The sequence below is a fragment of the Malurus melanocephalus genome, unplaced genomic scaffold (genome assembly GCF_030028575.1).
Source record: "Malurus melanocephalus ecotype Western Australia unplaced genomic scaffold, MMel_1.1 scaffold_4, whole genome shotgun sequence".
In the NCBI taxonomy this organism is placed as follows: Eukaryota; Metazoa; Chordata; class Aves; order Passeriformes; family Maluridae; genus Malurus; species Malurus melanocephalus.
In genome coordinates this window covers 6,386,692-6,405,148 of record NW_026623236.1, presented here as the reverse complement: position 1 = coordinate 6,405,148, position 18,457 = coordinate 6,386,692, and the positions used below count along the sequence as shown (strand labels likewise).

Below are 18,457 nucleotides of genomic sequence, written 5' to 3'. Positions count from 1 at the left end.
GGCTTTTTTCTTTTTATTTCTGGTTTTGAAAGCTGGATGACTCTTTTTATTCAGACATTCCAGATACCTATTCTAAACAAAATTTGTAAATGTAAGTGCRTGAAAACAAAGGGCATGATGTGTGTTTGTTGCTTTGCAAAAATAGCGTAGAAAAGTACATGTACTTTGTACTTAAAACATACTTTGATGTACTTGAAGTGTTTGAACCACCCCAAGCAGCTGTATCTTGTCACTTGCTTGATTAAGCTAAAACATGTAATGTATTAAGATAGCTAAACTCCTGCTAAATTTGCAGGAAATATATATATATATATATATATCCAACTTCTATAAATCATTTCATTGAGGCTAGATTTGTTTTTAGGGCACTGTATAGGCTACTATGAATTCTATTTGGACTCTTCTTAAAGATTATTGTTTGGCTACCTTCTGTGATTTATTATAAGCAGTAACTGCTGGACCTTCAAGTAGGTTTTAGCACGTCATCCCTCATGTGTTTTGAGAGCAAGAAACTTTTGAAAATTTGGTTGTGGTAATCTATTTCTGTAGCTTTCAGTTCCCATTATCCATCAGCTATGTTTCAAAGTGTAGCAATGAGGATATTGTTCCATGTTTCCTGATGTGTGACAGAGTATTAGACTGATATTTTAGCCATGTAGTTAGTGCTAGGGTTCATGAAGAAGAAATTGTAGTCATTAACTCTATAGTATCTGTTGGGAGTCAGCTGGGAGCTTAATGGTTCATCTGAGCTTTTTCTGTGATCCAGTAAAGGCTTTCATCAAAAGTAGATATCAGGAGTTTTAGCAGATTTCTTGTGAGATTTCTTCTGAAAATTATATGAATAAAATACATGAGATTTCTCAGATTTCTTTCCTTTCTGGCTATTGTTCTTATGTTAAAATATTAGTGATTACATGCAGCACAATGTGCTGAAGTCCTAAATGATGTTGGATTCTTCAGGACCATTGTTTTCTCAATAGGCAAATGATTAAGTTTTTCAAGAAATGCCACTGGCATGCAGACAACCATTTGTTTTCAGTTTTACTGTGTAAAAGAGTTATGCATGCTAAAATTGTGTCTGATGAAATGTTCCTCCAAAACCATGGTTCTGAATGTCTTCCAAGTTCCAACTCAAATTACAGGCATTTGTGGARTTGGCATTGTCCCTATCCCTGCAGACAGATGTTAACATCAGGAGAGTTCTCTCAGACTGTTAAACATAAAGAAGAGTATTTATCTTGCTGTTTTGTTTTGGTTTTTTGTTTTTATTTTTTCCTAAAATACATAATGAATTAGGTCTTTCTGTTCTAACTAACTCTGCTAGATAGGGTTCTGAAGCAGGTTGAATCATAGGATCATTTAGGTTTGAAAAGAMCTTTAAGATCATTGAGTCCCCCTGTCAACCCAGCACTGCCAAGTCCACCACTAAACCACGTCCCTAAGTGCCACTTTTAAAAGTGTACACTTTAAAAGTGTACTTTTAAACACCTCCAGGGATGGGACTCAACCACTTGCTGTGGCAGTTTGTTCTAATGCTTGACAATCCATTCTGTGAAGAAGCCTCTKTATTCTACCCATGGTGACAGTGCCCTGTTCGTACAAAACATTCCAGTGTTTTCACACTTGCACAATTAACAGAGAAAATGGATCTTTCTATACTTTTGCTTAGTATTTTTCCAAGATTAGAAATTATTTCCTCTTCATCCTGTTAATCACATGCCTAGTTATGAGCTTCTTGCCACAGCTGCTACTTGGTGCATAARTTAAATGCTGATTTAAAAGAAGGACCTGGTGGATCCCTATGGTAGTGGAATACAAGCATGGTAATAAGAGGACTCTAGTGTTATAAAGATCAATCTAACAAGAAATTTATTATTTTAGTTTTGAAGCTAACTTTCTGTAGAAGATGTTGGCCCAATTCTATGTTTAGAATTTAATAACTATTTATTTTTTCATTTTCTAGTATGAAAAACTGTCACACTAACTTGCTAGCTTTAAGGGCAGTTTCTTCTTTCTTCAAGTACTTCTTTCTACAGTACTTTCATAAACAACATCTAATCCAATCCTCAGGAAAATGCTTTCTTTTCTCCGTATCAACAGTGCAAGACTTGTGATGGCCATTCACTGATACTTGCTTCTAATAGTTTTTAGAAGTTAAACTGGTTGAAAATCATCAATATAAGCTGTTTGAGCTGAAAAAAATGGCATTGAAATTTCAAGGAAATACCATTATATTTTTGCTTCATCTGTTGCCTAGCAAAGTTGTAGTTGAGGAATTTTTACTACTCAGCTTTCCTTTTCCTGCTGTAAAGATCAAGGTGCACAGGGCAATTTTTGCTAGATTGTCCAATTAGGTCTACTGCAAGAATTTTTCTAATGTCAATTCTAACTTACAGAAAAAGTGTTGTCATTGTTTTGTGACTATCTTATACTGTGCACTGGAAAGGTGAGCAGGTGGAACAAAAGCCAAGTTGCTCTGAAAAAGATATGAKGCATCTGATGTCAGATGTATTATTGCTTTTAAAAATGTTTCATTTTTAGTATTCAATATCAAGCATGACAATAGATAATAAGCTCAGCTGTATTGTGTATTGCTWGTTATTTTCAGAGCCAACCAAGTAAAGAGGTTCAGGTGTGATTGTGAATTCCAGGTTGTTTGGAATGGAAAAGTTAGCCTAGAAAACAACTTCTTAGGCATATGCATCATTAATGGACCCCTGGCTGTAACTGATATTGTGTTTTTCAAGTGCTCAGAAACCTTGAATTACACCTTAAAAACGTAAGATAAACTTTCTATAAAATTATGATTTCTATGAAGTATTTTATAATTTCAGCATTTTGGAGCTAAGCTATGAGATGACTCGTGTACTTGGAAACTCACACTCAGAGGCAACACTGCCCTCTGCCCTTGCATCRTCAGCAGCCCGTGAGCTTTTCATCCATCACTTGGTTTCACAAACTGGCKCATGGACACTGATGAGTCATGTCCCAAACACAAAGGCATTGTTCAACTTGAAAAGACAGCAGCCTCTTRAAAAATCTGAAAAAACAAGTGCATCTTGCCCCTTGCTGCTGCARCTCACTGTGGATTTTGCTCTTGGTGCTCCCTTTCTAATGAGGGCTCACATAGTCGCACATTTGSGTATCTCGGGTATGTTTATAAATGCTGCCCTCAGGGGGCCGAGTGATCTTCAGCTTTGCATGCTCACTCACAGGAATGAGTTGGACTTCCTGGAAGAGCCCTTGTGGTAGCCRTGGCACGGGATGGAGGGATGCGGGCAGATGGTGCCGTGCGAGGGGCTGGAGGTTKGTGCCCCTGGGCACAGAGCCACTGCCTGCCCACAGCGCTCACACACTGGGACCTTTATTCAATGCCACATGCATGCGCCGGAAACATCCCACAGAATGTCCTTGGCACAGCCTGGCTTTGTGCAGTCTTCTTGCTTGGGGACGGGCTGTGGTAATTTCATAGCGTGTTACAAGATTCCTTCATGAAGCATTCTTTCCAGCCATTAGAGGGATTTTTATTTTGTTGTTGAAGTTCGCTGGAGCTGACAATTTTTCAGCTGGGCAAAGCTGTCTGCATGCGTGGGAAATAACTAGAATATGAGCACCAGGGTTCAGTGAGCATTCAAAGCTACAACTAGTAATTCCTCTTCAGGTTAAGAAACGAGTTAGCTCCCTGAGTAGAAGGCAACACAGGATGTACAGGTCACATTGAGACTTTAATAACSTTATGAAATTAAAGAACAAGTTGGCTTGAATAAATTAAGCCTGTCTTTAAGGAGAAATAATTGAAAAAGTCTAGTATGGGTATTGTAAATCTGTAGTATCATTATGCATATATGAAAGAGAATATATTCTCTATATTTTTAACGCAACCTTAAATTCTTATAAACAGAATTTGAAATAGTATAACTTCTGTTACATTTGCATATTGATTCACCAGAGTATTATAAATTTTTATATTTTGAACTGCCTCAAAAATTCATAATACTCTTTGCAAAAAATTTTATTCCACAGAAGTCGTTCTCTTCGAGCACTGCATTCAAGATTGATGATGAAGGAGCACTATGAATGTATCATCTTTTAAACTCTTGACTATTGAAGGTTTAGAATTTTGTCTGAACAACCAAGGGACAATTTTCAGTGATGTTTTTAGGGTTATGGGTGGGAAAATAGTAATTATAGCATGGCTGTATCTTTGTCTTAAAAATTGACAGCCACTTTGTTTTGGCTTAACTGTTAAAACTCACGTCCTGTGTGGGGGGGTTTTCCTCCCTTTTTGATAACTAGAATGGCCCATGGGAATACCCATTTTTGGCCTATTTTGGGAACTTTTGTGACATTCTGTCTTATGGAGAATCTCTTGGAGGAAACTGAGGGGCAAAGAGAGCTACTGCACTGTTCTGCCAGTACCTGTCTTGGGGCTGTCCAGATAAAGTGTTAGCTGAGACTCCCAAAGATGAGKTCTTTTATGGAGAAACAGAGGATAAGGCTCCTTTTTTCTTGTGCAAGAGGTCCCTTGCTGAAKTTTGCAGATTTGTTGACAAGGGTCTCGTGTTTAGATAGGAGGGGCCATGWTCTCATCTTAGTGAGTATATCATATGGCTAGTGTAATTAAAAAAAMCCCAAAATTTAAACAACCATCTCTAGTTCTCTGGTTATGCAACTTATTTTTGCAAAGGATTCTACACCCTCAAACCAAATTAGTACCATTCATCTTGTCCAAAATTCACTTAGCATTTGGAAACACAGAATTTGTTACACATTTTAAGGGTATCATCCTGTGCTTCTGACCTTAAAATAAGCTTATTCAAAGARAAGAAAGGCTTTCTAGTCTAATATAAATTGAAATTTTGAACATTCTTTCTGATGCCATGGAAAACACTTTGCAGCTGTAAGCAGTTGTTGAGGGACAGAAAGTTGTGATTCAGCATGTTTGTGCTTACAAACCCAAACTTCAAATGAATRCAGATTGATTACTGGGTAATGCGTATTGATAGAAACTGAAGTTAAGTCCAAAACATTGGYATGTTCCTATCCAGATAACTCTTTTATTGGAAAAAGTTGCACATCAAGTGAAAAATCCATCCTGGGGAACAAAATAAAAAAAGTTTGGAATATCCAGCTTTCCCAGARAACAGAAGCCTCCTTGTGCTCATCAGCCTTTCCCCAACCTATTAAAACTGAGACAAGAAGGTTACAGAAAGAATTTATGTATTAATGTAAGAAAATATTGACTTGAAAGAACAGTGGCTTTCCTTTGGTGTTCTTGGTAAGAGTGTGCCCTATAAGAGCAGTCATGCTTGGAGATATGTTTRATTTCTGGCACCTGGCATATCTTTGTCCCAAAGCATCAGATGTCCCATACAAACACAGTTCTCTTTTAGCTTTATAACCATGGCTTTAGTGCAAATCATTTCCCATTGTAGAACTGCTGGAGGGTTTTRACATTTTACTGGCATGGGTTAGTTGCTGCTCTGAAGCATTACCATGCACCAAACACTGTCTAGGTGCCACTGATTGGGTCTGAACAGTCACTGCTCCATCTTTGTCAGTGGAAAGGCTCGGAGTCTTGCATATCTTCACCTGCAATTTTCCATGAAGCTGTTCACTAACAGTATGTGTCTCTTCCAAAGAAACATCTGAGTGCCAAGTTTGAGAATAGATGATATTTCAGCGTGTTTGTGTTCAACTGATGGAATGTTTAAGTGTGCAGTTTTCTGTTTCTCACGAGTTTGGCTTTTGTAGCTAAATTAGAGCCAGGTGCACGGCTCAGCCTTGCTTGAACCTTGATGGTTTGCTGATCTCTTACTCTAAGTAAGATGGTATAAACAGCTTGCCTTTTTCTTAAAACCCCCAAAGGTCATTACACTTTTARTATGCTCAGGTGGTGCTTCAAAGAACTCATTATTTTGCAAAGCTAATTCTAAATAGATCTACCTGATATTTCTATTACCAGAACTTCAAATAAGCCCTTTATTCTTACAAAACCCTATTCTGTTAAAGCTTGAATGTACCACATTGGTAAACCTAAATGTTTTAGAACTTTTGGGTTTTTTTAGCCTTACAATAAACATGTCTGAAAGTAAACTGACATCAACTTTTTCAGTATCATATAATATGCATAACAAACTCACTGGAATAGGAGAGTTGTGTTTTGAGGAAGATTGGATTTCCAAAAGAACAAAACAGAGTTTAAGCTTTGACAGCAAGCTGGGTAACAAAAGAAACCCAAGTCATTGAGGAAAAGTACCTAATCATCATGTCAGTTTGACATACTCGATTGTACCATGGAAYGGTTTTTTTGGTAATCTGTTTTGAAAGCCATGAAATAGTTGATAGCAAATGTTAATCTCTCAAGATGTGTGAACCCTCTKAAAAAAAAACAAGCACCACGGTCCTGGTTTGCATGGTGTTGACCTGAATAAGGGGATAATGTGCTTAAGCAGCTTATTCATTCTTCAGTGCCCTTTGGAAAGGGAGCGGCCCCACAATGGTTTGCCACTCAGGGCGCAGACGTGACCACTGTTCTTTTCACTTGCTGAATGTTTCATTCTTTTGTGTCAGCCACGGGTTTCTTCATACGTTGTTCCAAACAGGACCATAAAGGAACTTTTTGGGGCTATTTCATGTCAAACTGTAACGTTTGTTAAGCAGAATGCACTGAGCTGTAAAGGAATTTTGAACACTGAGTATATAGCTGGCCAAGCTTTTCATCAGAGATGTGTTGCTGAATTAATTGTCTGTGCTTGTGAGACTTCCCAGGCAAGAGGTTTATACATACTCCAGAAACACTCTAATAATTGTTTTAAATATTTCACATCAATTTCAGCATCAAAGAYAGGTAAATAAACTCAAGCAGTGATCTTATAAATGAAACTGCTTTGGAGTTCTGCCTTTTAGTGTTGACTGTAGAAATAAATGCTCACAGATATGAAAAATGCAGAAGTAGCAAAAGGAGCGTAGAGCCTGCGTGCGTTTCAAGGCAGACCCATGGCTGGTTTAGCACTTTCTGAACAAAATAATTTTGATGGCTGTTTCTGTTGAACTTCCACAGAACCAGTGCCCATCTAAACTGCCTTCTTGAAGGAATCAGACTGATTCAGTCTGACTGCAAAGTGTTTCAGAAACTTGTCTACAGAATTTAATAAAGGGACCAAAGAGTTTTTTTTTCCATTTTGAGCTTTGTTTTATAAAATGAGAAAACAGACATTGCTTAATAAAAAGCTTGTGGAAGCTCTTTGAAAAGAGCAAATWAATTTAGGAAGAAGAATTAGGGGAGTTGTAAAAGTATTAAGTTATTTGCTCTGAATTGGACAGTGGAACATGCAGTATCCTTGCACAGGACATGGACTAGCAGAAGCCTACTGGCTTGGAAAGCTGCAGCAATGRGATTTTAGAAATGAGATTGCTGTTTCTGAGTCCTACTGTGATGTTCCTGACAGAGGCTCCTGAGGCTGGCGGTTCTTTTTTCCAAACTCATGTGCTCAGTCTGGTGGGAATGATGAGACAATTCACATGGGTTCTCCAAACTTGCCTGAAGAATTCACACTGTTAAACATTTAATTTGCACTTACTGGGAATTTATCTCCCAGAGACAAAAATTCGTCCTTGATTTGTTAGATTTTTTTGAAGTAATTTTCAACAACTAGACAAACTCAAAATGGAAATGAAAAAAAAAATTCAGGAATAGTTCCTGCCGACAAAGTTTGAAGTGATTATATAAAAACAAGAAGACTATACAAAAGGGGCAATTACTTTGACAGATACCAGATCAAACCCTTGCCCCTTTTTCCTGCATTATCTAGAATAGGTACAGAACTATTATTTTAATTTTGCTGCCAGAATATATAGAATAGCATAAAGACACAGGCAAAATAATTTATGCAAAAAAAAATCTACTTAAACATGAGTACTACAATGTGTTGGTGAAGGGAATAAATAAAATACTTGTAGTGTAATGACTTCACCTTCATTTACAAAATAATTTTAATTTTGAGCTTTATTTGTGTGTCAGTTCAAAAAGTTGAACTGACATCCAACTTCTGAATGGATGTAAGTAATATATTACAAGTTGTTTTGAATCGGTGATTAATTTAGCAAGTTTTAGAAAAAACAGCTTTTAAATCTGCTTGATTTTTTAAACATTCTAATCGTATATCTTCTTYGTGAAAGTGGATAGAAAAGTGAGGGAGAGACAAATATGTCTGGATCAGGCTGAGAAAGCTTTCCAGACTTTTTGTTTGATTTTGCATTCTGAAGGCTCTCTGGAAGGCGAGTTGGACTGTATTTTTCTTTACAATGTTTTTCTAATTGAAGCTGATGTGCAACCAATTTCTGTCACCCTGTTGGGTTTGCAAATTGTTTTTGGATGAAAAATATTTAGTCAAGCTTCTGRCCTATTCTGCAAGCTGTTTGGACAYGTGTAGGAGGATTGCACACTGCAYACAATGGAGAAATTAGCCTATTTGTTTTCAGAGGCACGTGGGAAATAGTAGCAAAGAGTGTCTTGGTACCTGACTTCCTGGGAGAGCCCGTAGAAGCATGAGACTTGCTGTGGGGAATTGCTGTAGCTGAAGTGGATGGTCAAATTGAACACTTGTAGTAATTGGAAATTATAATTTGGAAGCACATCAGACCTTCCTGTAGTGAAGGCATGAAATTATACAGGCTTAGTGTTTTTATAAACCTTGYGGAAGTCTGGATCACAAAGCTAAAWGAAGAAAAARTRCWAGATTTATGCATAGACRAATTCAGAAATAATTTCCAACTGATGGAACATAGATAGCTGAAATGAAGAATGCAGGAATCTAAACTGATAACCTAAGAAGTTTGGAGGGAAAAGGGAAAAGGCTTGGTTATGTTTTGGCCTATTGGATTTTAGAAAGCAGCAAATTTTCTGAGCATCAGCTCATCAACACAGTCAAAATGATGGACTCTGGGAGAGATTTATGAAATATGATAAAAGTAAGGAAAATGGCTTTTTAAAAATGTCAGCATTTTCAGGATAGAAAAGAAAAATAGGAAATTACTAGCTAAAAGTTGAAAAGATACTTTTGAAACTTAACACACCCGAGTAAACTTTACTTTTTCACTTGGAACTATGCACTTCCTTTGAGACTAGGGTATCCCGTTTCCTTGATACAAAAGGGTATTTCTTTAATCTCTTTATGTTTSTTTGGTCTTAAGGTAGAGGTGGATAAATTGATATGTACTTCATATGCTTGGGTTAATCCTCAAACACTGTATTTTTGTCTCACTCTTATTAACTAGGAGTGCAGTATTGTAACTTGCTCATGTAATAGTTCAAACTTTTTTTCTTTTAACAGACATTGCTGAAAGATCCTTTGTATATTGGGCTGAGRCACAAGAGAATTAGAGGTCAAGCCTACGATGATCTTCTTGATGAATTCATGGAAGCTGTGACTTCAAGGTAAGTGATATATCTGTGCTAGTCATTGATGAATTCCACTGTGAACTTCACCTTGGTAGAAATAAAGGTCAGTAGCTTATGAAAAGAAGACAAAGTTCCAGATAGTTTTTATTTTGAGCATAGAATTTTATGAGTTTGTAACTGCTTTAACTATTTACCTTCAATATTGCAGTTTTATGAATTATATGAGCAGTAAAATTCATCTGAAATAACTATTTTTTCAAACTTCTTTTTAAAGATTTAGGTTGTTAAACGTTTGCCTAATAATTTTCTGTGCCCAGAGCTTTGTCTACATGATCTTCTCTGTCTCTGTGATTTCGTATGTGAGAAGTCACAACAGTCTTAAAGAAGCTATCATACTTGGCAACCCTGCCCTTGCCCCCACCAAACCCACGACAGGACTAAGCTTTCAGTGTTTTAATTTTAAATGTCATGGTATGGAACTACACCAAGGCTGCTYTTTCACTTGCTTCTTTTTTCCTATACAGAAAGTAGTTAAATTTATTATTAGAATGTGATGCATAAAATGTAAGTTCTCCTTACATGTAAAATAACACAATTGCTCATATTTTCCTTGTTTGTTAAAATCTTTGGAGTTCTAGCTGTGCATTCAGTGTGTATACCAAAAATAGCTCAACTGCCAGGATGCTTAGAGGAGTGTTTTATCTGCATCCCAAAGGTGAGGTTTGAGCTGTGGAACCTGGAAATACTTTCCAGCTCCTCAGTCTTGCTTCGTGCACCATCTGTGTTTGACTCCATGCTGAGATCTCACCTGGRCAAACACAACCTCTGTTCTTCCTGCCTTGGTTGCTGTGGAGAATAAGCTTGGCCAAGCAGGTGGTGTTCATTTCTATGCCTGAAACACATATTCCTTCATGTACTCCTGTACTCTTCCTCATCATCCCCAGTTAGCTGCCACTCCCTTGTTCATARTTTTCCTATGGAAGTTGCTGGTTTGACTCTTTCCTGTTATGTGTTTGCTACTCGGCAGAATATTCCCTGTCAGACAAAATTGATCAACCTTCCTAATAGATTCACCTCTCTAAAAGAATCCTCAGAGCGTTAGAAATTGCTCAGTGGTCCATACTTTGAGAATCCCTAACATAATGCACTCTGACTTCACCCTTTCTTAAAATGAACCACTGTTCTTCATACTAAAGGAAATCACCAGAGTCAAGCAGAAGATTTTCTCAGTAACATTGAAGCTCTGGTTGACATTCTCTTTTTWTTTAAACATCTTTAAAGCTCTGTAATTTTGAGCAATTTGTGTTTGCTTGACCTTCTAAAAGATCACTTCGTTCTCAGCTATATCTGTCACAGTCAGCAATGGTGTAATTTATTTCACGTTTGAAGTGGAGCACTTAAAAATTGTAATTCCAACTTTGCGTGGGTTACTTGTGAATTATTTTGGCTGTAGTGTGACRTCTACATTCATTATGATACCCATTTGCTAAGGTGAAGGGAAAAGTGATGTAGTTAAATCAAAATCGAGTCCAATTGCTCAATAATTTTACATGTTCCTAAATTCAGATTTGAGTTTAATGTGGCACTGGCAGACTCAGCACTTACAGCTGATTCTGGCTTAGCAGGTCTGACTGTTAAACATGCAGGGCATGATTMTCTTTGCAACCATTGTGGTGATCTAGGTAATTGTATACTTTGGTTATAGTTATTTTTTCTGTATGAAAGTTTCTATTATGTTTTTCCTCTTCACTTTTCTTAGCCTTTTTGTGGCTGTTTCACTGAAGGAGTATTTGCTTTGCTAATCTTAGATGCATGTTTGGTCTGTTAAATTTCAGGTTAGTCATATTTATTGTTAGTTATTGCCATGGTGCTCCAAAAGAAGCTTTCTTATTTAGCACTGCCCAATCAGTTCTGGGAATGTGATAAATTCTGGGGGAATCTGTTGTCATGGTGCTTTCAGTACATCTCCAAGACATACATAATCATGAACATAGTCAAACACAAGGCTGTCATGTATTCTAATAAGTCTAAGTTAAAGACTTAAGGTGATGACAGATATTTTCAAAATGGAAAGCTGTGTCAAATAACTATTTTAGATCTTTTTCAYTTTCATCATTCTACAGAGAGGCCAAATGCTAATAGAAGTGAGAGCCAGGTTTTGGCAGCATTGCCTGAAAGCAAGAAGGAGTGGGCAGTGGCAATGCACTTGGTACAGGCTATTTATTGCCTTCCAGGGAATTTTCCTAGATGTCATCTTCATTTATTGTTAAATTTTATAAGCTGATGCAGCATAATTTATAATGTTTCATGTTGAAATGTCACCCTTATTCAGTAAATGGCATGATAATACAGAAAATGCTTTATAAAAAGGTATAGTTTCATCAGCTGCAGTACTTTCCTCTTCTAAACCTCTACTGATCTTCACCCCAAAAAAGTTCTTTTTATGAAGCAAAATTATTTACGAAAGAGTCAGGATTAAAAGAAAAAAAACACCAAACCAGAAAAACCAAACTTAAACTATCCATTATTTAAAGATTTTGGGACAGTATCCAGTGTGTTATCATGGCAGAACGGAATTAGTACATTGTGATTTTTCCCAGATGTGGTAAGACAGAAACATATGGTAAGTATCTGTATTGCTGGTGACAAAAATCCAGTGAACAGCTTTTATTTATTTGCATATGTATACATTTATCTGCTTATTTATTAGCAGTGCCAGCAGCTGCCCTCTCTGAGAGCAGGTAGTATAATTTCTCTGGGCTTTACCAGGTAGTTCTTGCTTCTGTGTCAGTACAGTAATTTAGAGGAACAGGGATATTCTAAGGAATATTTTATAACAGGAGAAAAAATGGACAGTTCTCTTCATCAGTGAAGAACATAATTCCAACTGGAATTCAGAAACGTTTGTTAAGTTTCTGCCCTGTGGAGAAATGGGTCATAAAACATTTTATACAGACAAGTAAATTTTTCCAGATGACAAGTTGTTCTTAAATCTCTATGTTTACAGAGGAAACTTTGAGAGGAGGGATTGCTAAACAACTCTTTGGTAGCTGGGATTGATCCACCAAAGTTTCCTGTAAAACRAGAGAAAATAACTATATGTTTTTATTCCAGTTCTTATTTCTTTTCTGCTTGACTGTGATGATGCAAAGAGAAATGTATCAGWAACCAARAGGTATTCATGTACAACAGTGAAARGATTATGGAAATGYTTSAGGGGAAAAKATRTAGAATGGAGATGGAACAAGAAATGAAAGGAGGAAAAAAGCATCTTTTCAATAACAGGGACTTGAATTTCCTTGTCTAATGGAAGTAGATTTAAAGAGTATGGAAATATTTTCCATATTTTCATTTTTCATTTCGTTTGCACATATCTGGTAAAGATAGCTCCACCCCGAACTTCTCAAAACAATGTCAGAGTTGGGAAGAACATCATCCTACCAACTTTCTTCCTGCTGCAGAYCATCCCCAATGGAATTCATTGCACACTGGGCAGGGAAAGTACTGGCTTGCACTTCTAGCCTACGAACAGATAAGAAACTTAGAAAATAGACAGGATCTGGTGGAATTTCCATAGATTATTTCCTTGCCTACCTACCACAACCCCAAAGACTTGGGTAGAATTATTACTCTGTTAAGASCTAAACCCTGTGGATTTGTGATTCATATGAGCAACCCTGTATCACTGGAATTATCTTTCTGTGCATGTGTGACAGTAAGTTTTCGGTTATGCTTCGAGATACAAATAATAGTGGTGCACCCTTGAAAAGTAATGCCATGTGTCTTTTGCATTCTCTTCTGTAATCATATTTTGATTAAATCCTTCCCCACTCTTTTTATGTGCTGAGTTTTTCTCAARTTTGTGAGCTATAAACCAAGCTGCTGACAATTGTAATTCAGCATGTTCCATCCTAAATTACCATGATGTAGTCATTATTCCTCATTTGCCTGATTACATTATTCACAGATGGTAGCAGTATTTAATTTCACTTAATGTACTACTTTAAAGCAGTGTTTTATCATAAATACGGTTTAGCTAACTCTGAGAACAATTGTACAAGCAATATATCCCCAAAATCAAAATAGGAAAGTATTTTAATAGCTGTTTTCATTTATAGATTACATTAGAAAGTAGTTCAATTTGTGACTAAATTAATTAATTCATTCATACAGCCCTTACTTTTGGCAAGAGAATGCACTGGCAAGAAGTCAGCTTAAAAGGTGCATGTAGGTGTGCATCATTAAGGGAGTGGTTGGACCACACAGTCACTCTGACAGTATGTCCAAGCACAGGYTGTGAGTACAAGAACATTGGTGCCTCCGTCCTCTTTTGCACTTCTGTAGTGGTGCAAGACCAAGATTTGTATCATGCCTGTATGTTCCCATATTGATCAAGTTAAATTGGCTGTCAGAAAGTGTGCAGGAAGAAATGCTGCTGCAACAACTCCCTCCTATGGTAGGACTTAGAGAAGATGTTTCTCTGTAGAGATTTTTTCTTTCAGTGGGACTTAAGCACTTTGAGGCAATTTTTTAAGTCTCTGACTGCTGCTCCTTCCACCATTCAGTGAACATTTAGTTCCTGATGAAGATCAGGACAGCAGAACAGGAGAAGGGTGGGCCCTTAGGCAGTAGCCCGTAGACTGCCTTAACTACAGCTACAATTGCTGGTTGAACCTACCCTCAGTTCCTTCCTGTGCTTACATCTGAGATTCACTTCCAGTCACTGATGGGTTTCCATTCTTCAGAAAACTACTTGGGTCCAGGCTTCCTTGCCCCCTTCAAKTGCCAGGTGAACTTGCTTTTATACTCATGGGATAAAACCATTCCGAAGGATCTCTGGTTTGTTTGACTGTTAGGAAAGGCTCTCAACTAAAAAAACCCCACATTGAGGTTTTAAATGAGGACCTGTTGTTTTGTATAATGCACAGTGCTGTGCAAGAGGAAAACCCAGTTTCATAATCAGGGTWTATTTTGTTTTCCTAGTTCAAACAACTGTGATGGTTTGCCTGGGGAAAATCTTCAGATTCTGTGATTAACCATGATGACYTGTAACAGATATTACTTGCAACATTTAAATTGTCAACAGATGATGTTTCCTCTAAGAACATTGTTAAGTCACCATGAACCCTTCCCTGGACTGTGGTGCTTAGTGGGGTACTCTCCTTGCAATTATCCTTACCTGCCTGTGTAGGGAAAATAGAGAAGTAAACTAACTGTACTGTGTTTTTTGAGATGGAGTCGATGCTTGTGTGCACATTTGTCACGCCTTCAGCTGCCAAATCCAGGGAACTCTGACATGGAGGAAAGACAACTTGGCAGAATACATCTGGTTCTGTATATTCTGTTATGTTAGGGGGAGTAAGTTAATTAATTCATTCCTAGTATGAATATACTTCTAAATACATCACAGAAAGAAGAATGTAGGCAAGAAATCTGTTTGTTTTGTTTTGTTATTTAGTGCCTTGTATCCTTCTTCTTCCCTTTTCTGTTGGTTCATCTGGTGGTTTAATCATATCTGATTGCTGGAAATGTTACAAATAAATGCTATACGATTTTTTGTTGACAATAATTCAGTATTAAGTAATATAAGGAGAAGTGAGTCTTATGAAGTAAAATCATAGCAGGATAGACAGAACCTAATCACATCAAGTTTATTTGCACAGAGAGACCTATTATTGTTTGTAATGCAAGACCTTAGAGAGATTCTTAGCTGAGATCAGTAGAGGAGCCTTGAAGAAATAAAACTTCATCCTTTAAAGAAAACAAAAAGTAATGAAATCCTCAAACACAGTAATGAAAGAGAAGGCTATTTTTTKGGGGTTTGAGACAAGATAGAGAGAGTGGGGGAATATTTTCATATTTTTAATATGCCTCTTGTACCAAAACTGATTCTGGAGCTCAAATTGGATGTATTCATGTTCTAATAATGCTCAGTTATGTCCCTGACTTGCTGCAGCCGTTCAAAACTCAGCAAGTGAAGAACATGCTGTTCTTAGGCTTTTCTTCTCCAAGCTATTTTAAAAATGGATTTTTCAAATGGAAAAGGCCTGGATAATCTCAGTTACTTTCCTTCTTCTTTTATAGCTCTAGCAAATGGTGGGCAGCATTCCCAACAGAAGTTAGCTGGTGCACTGTATTGTAAATGGAGTGAATGTTGATTTATTTGAATAATTTGTGTGAGTGTAATATTTTAACAAGGTTTATATTGTTGTTACGGAAGTACAGTAGTTTTCCAGGCTGTCAGAAGCAGCAGTTTCTTTTTTTTTTTTTCCTTTGGAAACTCTAGTAAAGTAAAATACCAAAGTTTTGGCTTCAGTTCACATCAGAATGCCGTTATTTATCTGTCCCTTTTATCCCAGCTCTGTCTCTCTCCCACCAGAAGTCGAGAAGTATTTCTATCTATATTTCAACTCCCAGGAAAACTTTCAGTCATTCTCAGTGTGGCTGACTGGATTTGAGTACCTCAGTTCTTCATCTCTCTTTGATCCTTTACCTCTGCCAGAGAGCAGCACTGCTGTGCTTTTATTCAGAGTATCCCACCCAAACTGCTGCTGCTGAGATTCCTGATCCGTGGCAGTGGATCAGCCCATGCCTGTGGGTGCCTCTGCTGCCTGGTTGCCYACAAATAATAAGCCATTCATAAATATCACTGGCATAACCTGTTCATCCTTTGGTTGTTACGAACTTGTTTTGCCACTGTAAAACCACAGCAATAAACCATCATGGCACACTGTTTTTTTAGTGTCAGATACTTGCAGATTGCTGTATAAGTTAAACTATTTTTCATTGTAGTTGTATCCTTTTAAAATAAAATCCAGCATGAGAGAATAGATACATTGCTGTGGATCTTCTGTAGATATCCTGGAACTGAAGATTCCATCCTTTCATATCAAGTATCAATTCTTTTTTCTTCTAAGTTTTGTTCTAAGTTTGCTCTATTAAAAATTGACAGTGACATTAGACAAAGAGTTGTAGTCCCAGATTAGACAAATGAGAGTATTCCCAGAATTTAATTATCCATCTCCTTGTGATTGTTGCAAGAATCATTTTTTTTCTAAGTGTTGTCATCGCTGTGTTAAAAATTGACGATGACGTTAGACAAAGAGTTGTAGTCCCAGATTAGACAAATGAGAGTATTTCCAGAATTTAATTATCCATTCTCCTTGTGATTGTTGCGAGACAGAGCACTTGCTAGACTCAACARCTTTTTTGCAGTCTTTCCAGGAAAATTGCAATGGAAACTTCAGTGGCTTCTCTGGCCATTTTACAATCCTAGTAGTAATCCATATGTCCTTGCACAGCCATATAATGTGCTGAAGTGTGGACAAAGAGCGCTTCTGAAAATCAGGATACTTCTCTTGTGGTGCTTAACATTGGGTTTGAATGCTGACTAGTAAAATGCAAGTATTTAACCATACACTAAATTTAGGGCCATATTAGTGTTTCGGCTGTGCAAACCTTGTCATATSAACTCTTTGCCAGGGTTTTGGGACTGAGATTCAAAAGCATGCCAGAAYTGAATTTTGCAGTTGTGTACACTCTCAGTTGAATGCTGGGAACTGCCTCTCTCCTTCAGTTCCTGCAGTCTCTCTATACCAATTTCTTGCCAATAAAGCAAACTTGAGAGCTTGCTCTATTCAAGGGAACTAAAGACTAATGCTCTTAATGACWAGGTCGTACAATTGATTCCTGTCACTGATCCATTGTTGGTTTGTTTTTTTTTTTAATCTAGAGGTAAGCAGACAGTATTTAGTATCTGCAGAATTTTTTACCCTTTTTGGAAATTTCCAGATGCACATCTTATTTTTGTATTAGCAGTCGCTGCTGTTTATAAACCGCTGTAAAAAATATTACCCATGGCTGAAAAATGCAATATGACACTTCAAGCCCACTACCATATGTAAGTGCAGTTAACTGACACTTCACTGACACTCAACAGTGCTGCCAGTGCTAACAGCTTCTGAATAAATTGTGTTATCTATGTAGTAATGTATTTGTTTAATTTGAAAATCATAGCAGTTCTTTGCAATTCTGCAAGTGAATTTATTTGAATAAYTAGGTTTTTGGACTTCCAAAGGATGCTGATTTTATATGCAGAAGCAGATAATAGTGATCTGGTAGGTCATCTTTGTATAACTGGGCGTGTATATGAGAGAAAAAACGGAATACATTTTKAAAAGTAGATTGGGGTTTTAGTGATTTGAAGATCCTTTTTTTCTTAATCCCTTGCCTTTTAAGATCTTCCTAAAAACRTGGTGGGAAGAATTTCTACTGCTCTCCCTGCATTGGCTTCTGCAGAAGAAAAATCTTTGCTGTTTTATCTCTGGCTTCATATCGCTTTGATAATTCTCCTTTTAAAAATGGGATCTAACTTTGTACAAAACCAGAAAGCTGTCCATTTCAAACATTATACTTTRGAAACAATGAGAGAATAACTGGTGAATTGTATTTCAGAATTTGGGGAATTTTATCATCAAAATTAATTGGTCATCTACTTGCTGATCTGTAGCAAGCCTAAATGGCTATTGGAAAGATACTGCTGGCAGGGATTGTTCAAAATGAACTAYGCAGAATTTAATAAAAATAGAGTTAAATACTGCTAGAAAACGTTAAACCTTCTTTCTAGAATCATAGAACCRTAGAAGATATTATTTCTGAAATACTTAATTAAAGGATTTATAAATATAATTYGATTTTAATTGCTTGGTGACTAATTTCTACTGATATAAGTAAATTCCTTTATTTTTTTTCTCTCTTCCTATTTTAAAAGATCTTGATGGAATAGATATTTGGGTTCTGCTTGTCTGAACTTCAGGTTCTGTACACATTTCAAAAATGTATAATTGGCTTATTTTTTGCCTTGATGTCATCTGTGTTTGTGGTCCCATGTGCAAGAAAAGAAAACACTTGTGCAATTCTCTAAAATACTACAATTCTAGCAGTAATCTTGTATCTCATGTGCTTTAACCAACTGTGAGAATCTCCAAATTTAGCAATAATATTTAAGTTCACTTGCTTACATATGCTTTGGTTCTGCACCATTAAAATTGATGT

The 18,457-nt window shown here is 36.9% G+C and overlaps 1 protein-coding gene across 1 annotated transcript in view; it reads left to right on the top strand.

Moving 5' to 3' along the window:
- ME1 (malic enzyme 1) overlaps positions 1 to 18,457 on the top strand; it is a 148,824-nt gene that overhangs the window by 71,574 nt on the left and 58,793 nt on the right. The window contains exon 6 of the mRNA XM_057369618.1: positions 9,336 to 9,439. Coding sequence (XP_057225601.1) covers positions 9,336 to 9,439 — 104 coding nt within the window. The remainder of the gene's footprint in view (positions 1 to 9,335; positions 9,440 to 18,457) is intronic.